Source organism: Carya illinoinensis, chromosome 3, assembly GCF_018687715.1.
Source record: "Carya illinoinensis cultivar Pawnee chromosome 3, C.illinoinensisPawnee_v1, whole genome shotgun sequence".
NCBI lineage: Eukaryota > Viridiplantae > Streptophyta > Magnoliopsida > Fagales > Juglandaceae > Carya > Carya illinoinensis.
The window spans coordinates 55,599,728-55,607,147 of NC_056754.1; the positions used below are offsets into that span (position 1 = coordinate 55,599,728).

General features: G+C 35.9%; 1 protein-coding gene across 1 annotated transcript; it reads left to right on the forward strand.

Annotated features, from left to right (window-relative positions):
* The first annotated feature begins 3,038 nt into the window (after positions 1-3,038).
* LOC122304995 (receptor-like protein 7) lies at positions 3,039-5,969 on the forward strand. Its single transcript, XM_043117256.1, has one exon. The coding sequence runs from the start codon at positions 3,039-3,041 to the stop codon at positions 5,967-5,969; it is 2,931 nt and encodes a 976-aa protein (XP_042973190.1).
* The last annotated feature ends 1,451 nt before the right edge of the window (positions 5,970-7,420 follow it).

Sequence of the window (7,420 nt, forward strand, 5' to 3'; positions counted from 1 at the left end):
CTATTTCAAGTCATCAAACAAACTTTGATTAATGGTTATAACTCTATTCAACTTGTCGACTAAAAGAAAGTAGATCGGAAGACATCTCATTTGTTTTCACAACCGTTCTTATTTCATCTTATTTAATTATTATAATTTTTTTAAATTCATGCACAAAATATAATAAACAATTCAACTTTTTTAAAATTTTAAAATAAAAATAATATTAAAAAAATATATTCTAACAATATTTTCTTCAACTTTTATATTAACTCATCTCATTTGTGAAAACAAACTAGATTCATGTGAAAATGTGTTTCCATGAGTTTATTGTGCATTTGATATCGTTACCAAAACATATATCCTTGCTATTTTTTCATGTAGCTTGTGTTGTCTGAGAAATTTGGAAATCAGCCCAAGTGTAGAAGACCCCGGCTCCAATCTATAAAAATAGAAGCTCTAAGATTCTATGCATCCAATATATCAATTTCTCCATTCATCTGAGCAAGATTACCATTACTAATACCACAAAAAGGTGTACTGAAAAACCTTTAAATCAACGTGTCTATCAAGAATGTCCTCAACACTCTTGCATATTAAGATTTTAATGCTATACTTACCAGACGTACTAGCAAGTTTTAGAATGTATATACATATCTGTGAGTTAATCTCAGTTGCTTTAAAATTATAATACTTAGGCTCAAATTTGGGAGGACTTAATCTTTGCGTTACAAAAAAATAAAAAAAAAAAAAAAAACACAACTTCCGGGATTACCCATAAGATTCTCAAAGGCAAAATAGTAGTTTAGCTCTATGAGTTAGTCACTCCCTTCAACTTCTAAGAAAAAGTGGTGCATGCGTCCCAATTTCACTCCGACCTTTTAGAGGTTTTTACAACAGTGATGATCTAAGGCTCTCTGACACTCATAAGAATTGTCATTTACTTTCAACCATTGCTCATGGTAGAGATTAATGTGTCATATAAGCCGCATACCCAATCTCTAGGTTTTTTTCTCGGTTATCTCAAAAGTTGTTATCCTATATGTATTGAACTGTGCACACATCTAAGAAACTCTCCACATCAACCTAAATTAGAACAAAAATAATTAACACAGGTAGCAAGATTGAAAATACGCTAAACTTCCTAATTATCTCTTGCGCCGTAATATCTATTATTAACTTCTAATTTAATTTTTACTCAAATTTATATCACGACATATTGTAATAAGATTGTGTTTTTTTTTTTAATATAACATGGGCAAGTTTTTAAAAAAAAAATCTAAAAAATAGGCCCTTTTTGACTCCAAATAAAAAGATTTGTTTTGAAACAAGCCCTAATATATTTCAAGCTCAAAAACGTTTGCCAAAGTGCCATGGCAATGCTGCTCTACTTAGCAAACCGTGCAACGCTATAACATGACACTAGCACAGTGCTAGGGCAGCATTACACTCACGTGCTACCTGTGTGAGCTGCACCCTGTTGGTGCATGCTGCGCCATGGGCGACGCTACATCTAGCTGCTGTTTCAATATTGGCAAGCTCTGCCGCCACCATCTCTTACCCCAGGGCATAGCTTGTAGTGGTGCCACCAGCTGTGTCTTCATCTACAATAGAGGACAATGCTCAGCTTGCAAATATAAACCCGTAGCGGAGCCTGCGGCTCCATCTTGTTGCACGGCTCATTTGTAGCCGTTGGTGCTAATGTTAACTTTCAGTTGGAACAACAAAGTCCAAGGGCAGCTACCAAAGTCATTGAGCAACTGTATGTACGTACGATGGTAGATCAAGTTTAAGATCTCGGTGAAACCCAATTCAACGGTATGCAGAACTATTTCAGCTTTGGCCCACTTTCCCTTCATTTTCTTTGGTTTAATTCAAGTCATGAAACAAACTTGGAATAATGGTAATAACTCTATTCAACTCGTCGACTAAAAGAGAGTAGACCGGAAGACTATTTCGTTTGTTTTCGTAATCATTATTATTTTTTCTCATCGTTACAATTTTTTTATATTTTTACATAAAATAAAATAAATAATTTAATTTTTTCAAATTATAAAATATATATATATATATTAAAATAATATATTCTAATAATATTTTATTTAACTTTCAACTTTTAACTCGACTTAGTTCAACTTTAAAAACAAATGATGCCAGTTTGAAAATGTGTTTCCATGAGTTTATTGTACAGTTGATGTCGTAAGCTAAGCATACATCCTTGCTATTTTTTTCTTGCAGCTTGTTTTGTCATCGTTAATCAATCCAAATCTCATAATCCTTCTGCTTATCCAAAGGTCACCTCTTGGATGTTGAAAGGAAAATTGAGAATGGTATGGTCAAATGGTAGAAGATATGAAGAGAGTGCTCAAGAATAGACCAAGATGGATAGTTCAGCATACTTTTAGAGAATGTAATCAAGTTGCATATGCTTGCTAGAATTTCTTTTTCTTTCATTGACGAACAGATCTTGATGAAAAGTTGTTCACCAGAAGTTTAAAAAGTTGTTACACAAGATTGTTTGTATACAGTTCATTCATAAGTAATACAAAGGAGGTTTTCTTTTTCAACAAAAAAAAAAAAAAAACTAAATAATCTAAAATAATCAAAATTAAATTCATCTCATATTAACTAAAATAAGAGTTTGACTTTAGCTATTTTAATGAGAATGCTCTTTCTGCCCACTTTCCGTCTTTCCCTACATTTTCGTTAGTAATCTGTCATCAAACAAAATAACTCTATTCAACTTGAACTCGTCAACTATTAAAAGAAAGTAGGCCGGAAGACTATCTGGTTTGTTTCCCTACATTTTCTTTTGTCATCTGTCATCAAACAAAATTTGAATAATGGCCATAACTCTATTCAACCCGAACTCGTCAACTGGTTTGTTTCCACGAGTTTATTGTGCATTTGATGTTGTTACTGAAACATATATCTATTTTTTCTTGTAGCTTGTCTTGTCAGAGAAATTTGGAAATCGGCCAAGTGAAACAGACCCCCGCTCCAGTCTATAAAAACAGAAGCTCTGCTCTAAGATTCTATGCATCCAATAGATCAACGATATGGGTTTATCGCTTTTCCCGTTCATGTTAATGCGTTTGCTTTTATTTTTCTCGCTGGTGCATTTACTTATGCTCGCTTATGCTTCTTCTTTCACGGAAATCCTTTGCCGGGATGATGAGAGCGCAGCCTTGCTGCAATTCAAGGAAAGCTTTGTCATCATTAATCAATCCAAATATCACGATCCTTCTGCTTATCCAAAGGTCTCCTCTTGGACGCTGGAAGGAGACAATCGTGATTGCTGCTTATGGGATGGAGTTGAGTGCGATGAAGACACAGGTCATGTCATTGGCCTCGACCTCAGTAGCGGTCGTCTCTATGGTTCTCTTGCTCCCAACAGCAGCCTCTTCCGCCTTGTTCACCTTCAAAGCCTTAATCTCGCCTACAATCACTTTAACTACTCCCAAATCCCGTCCCAGGTAAGTAATCTTTCAAGACTCGCGTATCTCAATCTCTCTGCTTCTATGTTTTCGGGTCAAATTCCATCACAAATTTCACAATTATCACACTTGTCATCCCTTGATCTGTCCGACAACTATGATCTCTATTCTGGGAAACAGCTTTTGAAACTCGAGTCTGGCCTAATAAGCCTAGTTGGAAATTTGACTCGCCTACAAAGGCTTCATTTAAACTATGTGAACATAAGCTCTGTGGTGCCTCGTATCTTGGCAAGTTTGTCATCTTTAACGTCCATCCATCTTCAATATTGTGGATTGCAAGGAAATATTCCAGTAGGCATATTTAAGCTACCATATTTGAAGGTTCTTGATGTGGCTTACAATGAAGGTCTCACTGGTTATTTGTCTGAGTTCACATGGAGTAGCCCCCTTGAGGTATTGAACCTCGCATTCACAAGTTTTTTAGGTGAGATACCCAGTTCAATAGGGAATCTGGGCTCCCTGAATACGTTGGATTTGCGGAGTTGCAACTTTTCGGGGTCCATTCCCTCTTCACTTGGTAACCTCACAAGCCTCATTTATCTTGAGATTTCAAATAATTCTTTCGTGGGTAAGATCCCATCATCAATGGGAAATCTAACACAACTCACTGATCTTTCTCTACGCTATAACCTACTTGACGGAGAAATTCCTTTCCCTCTAATGAATCTCACAAAGTTAACTTCATTAGAACTCGGGAACAACAACCTTCAAGGTCGAATTCCAGATTCAATCTTTAATCTCACGAATCTTAAATACCTTGATCTTGCTAGTAACACCTTTAGTGGCAGTGTGGAGTTTGGCAAGTTTGTTAAGCTCAAATATTTAACTATTTTGATTCTATCGAGTAATCAAGTATCCGTACTTATTGAAGATGCCAGTGCCAATGCGAGTCTGCCAAAGTTTCAGTTTTTGGGATTATCTTCGTGCAACTTGAACAAGTTTCCAGATTTCGTAAAAAATCAAGATAGATTAGTGTGTTTAGATCTGTCCTACAACAAAATCCATGGCATGGTACCGGAATGGATCTGGGACACGAGCAAATTGAGTCTTGAGTTTCTTTGCCTTTCGAACAACTTTATAACAAGCTTGGGTCAACATCCAATGCCTCTTCCATGGACTCGTCTTCTTGGTTTGGACCTCAGGTCTAATTTGCTTCAAGGGTCGCTTCCCATTCCACCAGCCACCATTTCTCATTATTATATGTCAAAGAACTCACTGACTGGAAATATTTCGGAATTGATTTGCAGTCTCACTTCTATTCAAGTCCTTGATTTGGCAAATAACAACTTGAGTGGTTCACTTCCTAGATGTATGCAAAACTTTGGTGCTTCTCTCTCAGTGATTGACCTGCAAAAGAACAAATTTCGAGGAAGCATTCCACAAACATGGACACAAGGAACCAAGTTAAGGATAATCAATTTCAGACAGAACAAATTCCGAGGACCGTTACCAAGATCGTTGGTCAAGTGTTTGATGTTGGAGGTTGCTGACTTCAGTAACAACAAATTGCATGATATATTTCCCTCTTGGTTGGAAAATCTTCCAAATCTAAAGGTTCTCAATTTGCGCTCAAATAACTTCCACGGTCAGATAGGAGCTTCGAAAGCTGGCTATAAGTTTCCCAACTTGCGAGTCATTGACCTTTCCCACAATGGTTTTACTGGGAAACTGCCATTAGAAATTTTTGGAAATTGGAAGCAGCCTCGTGAATTTGCTAATTCAGATATTTTGTCATATATCCAAGTAAACTCATCTATGGCACAACAAAGATATTTGTGTAATTCTTGGCTCTATGATTATAATTACACCATGACAATGACAAATAAGGGAATCGCTGTCTTTTACGAGAAGGTCCAAGAATTATTGAAAGCCATTGATCTCTCGAGTAACAGATTTGGTGGAGAAATTCCAGAATCCATTGGAAATTTAAGGGGGCTTAGTTTGCTGAATCTTTCTAATAATGTTCTCACGGGCCTCATCCCACTTTCATTAGCAAATCTTACAGAGCTGGAATCATTAGACCTTTCTAAAAACAACTTGTCTGGGGAGATCCCACAGCAACTAACACAACTCACCTTCTTGGGATTTTTCAATGTTTCAAACAATCTTCTCACAGGACCTATACCACAAGGGGACCAGTTTGGTACATTTGGAAACAATTCATTTGAGGGGAATTCCGGGCTATGTGGTAGACCTCTCTCAAAGAACTGTGAGGATTCTAATGCTTATTTGCCAGCACCTCCTTCAATCTCTGTAGATCAAAGTCAAGAATCGGGATCTGCATTTGAATTTGGTTGGGAAATTCTTGTGGTAGTTGTGGTAGGTTATGCATTTGGACAAGTTGTTGGAGTGACAATTGGGCATATTGTGATTACAAGAAAACATGATTGGTTCATGAACATCTTTGGAAAAAATTCCTTCCTTATAACCTCTATTTTGTTTTGCGGTTGCGTGGTCTTGAGTGTAATCGTCTTTTGGCTCTATTTGAAGTAGAGAAATACTTTAGTCAGAAGTAGATTATACAAAAATAATCTAATAAACTAATGTGGTTTATCAATTACGAATTTACTTTTATAGCTGTATTGCTACTTTAAATAATAAATGTTGCAGGCAGATTTTATATATAATTTTCTGTGTAAAATTTCTAATTTATGAAATTCTGTCAGAAGTCTTACAAATATCAATTGACGTCCCACTTGCATGTTCTCCCTCAAATCAATCTCGGTAACGTTAATTTTTTGAATGAAATCTTCCATTCCATGTTAAGATCTGGATCTCAAAAAGCTAACTAAACTAAAACTACTTGAAAATTTAATCCACCTTCAAAATCTTCATTTGTTAACGATTAAGCACCCGTCTTGATCATATCTGGCTTATTTTGGTCGTTTAAAGAAAAACAAAAGAAAATACCATGGGTTTCAACTCCAAGAAGCAAGCAATAAATTAACATAAACCAATAAAATTGATTCTTTCATGATCAACCTGTCATCCACGACCTAAAAGACACGCAATGTCAGCGCCAATAGATACCCGATCTTTGCCTCCATCCATGTCAACTTAGGACCACTTTTACGATATTTATTCTCACATTGCTTGCAATTACAACCAAAATTCAGATGGAGGTGCATTTTGACACAAGGATGGAACAATTATTTTCCTTCAAAATACAAAACTTGAGGCCCCCTGTTTTTCACTTTTGATGGAGAAATACATTTTTACAAGAAAAGCTTGAGGGCCCTGTTAATTGACTATTTGTCATGTGCTGTATCTTTCTATCAAGAATTTACTTACCTTGCCAAAAAAAACAGAAGAAAAGAATTGCATAAAACAAGGAATGCCCGACAAATCGTAATCCATCAATGAGCAAGACAACAGATAAAACATACAACCATTTCTATCGAAAAGCAATGAAAGATTCAGATTCCAAAATCCATGGCTTGTAGCCGAGAGAGCAGTTAGCCAGGGAAAGATGTCATCTTTAGCTAGCATAGATTTTTTAGAACCTAATTCGGCTGGAGTTTCATTGTTTTTCTTGCAATTCTCTTCTTCTGTTTACATGCGTATTAGTTTGTTTTCTACGTTTCATAACAAACTTTGGACTTCCCCAACTTGACCTCTACTGACTCAGCATAAGGTATGATTACGCCGAAAGAATAACGTGGTAGTTGTAATACAGTTTTGGAGTGTCGATTCCACAGAGAGACAAATCAAAAAAATACCAGAAAGAACAACGAAACTAAAGAAAAATATTAAATGAGTGATGGGGAATGAAGATTAATTTTAAATGCAAATTAAAGTGAAGCAAAGTTACGAACAGAAGAAATAATCAAATTGATGAACAATAGAGCGTTGAGAATCCCTTGCACAAATCTGGTATTTTAATTATTCTTAATTCATTGAATAACTTAATTGGGAACTCAATTTCCGAAATTTCTAATCGGAAG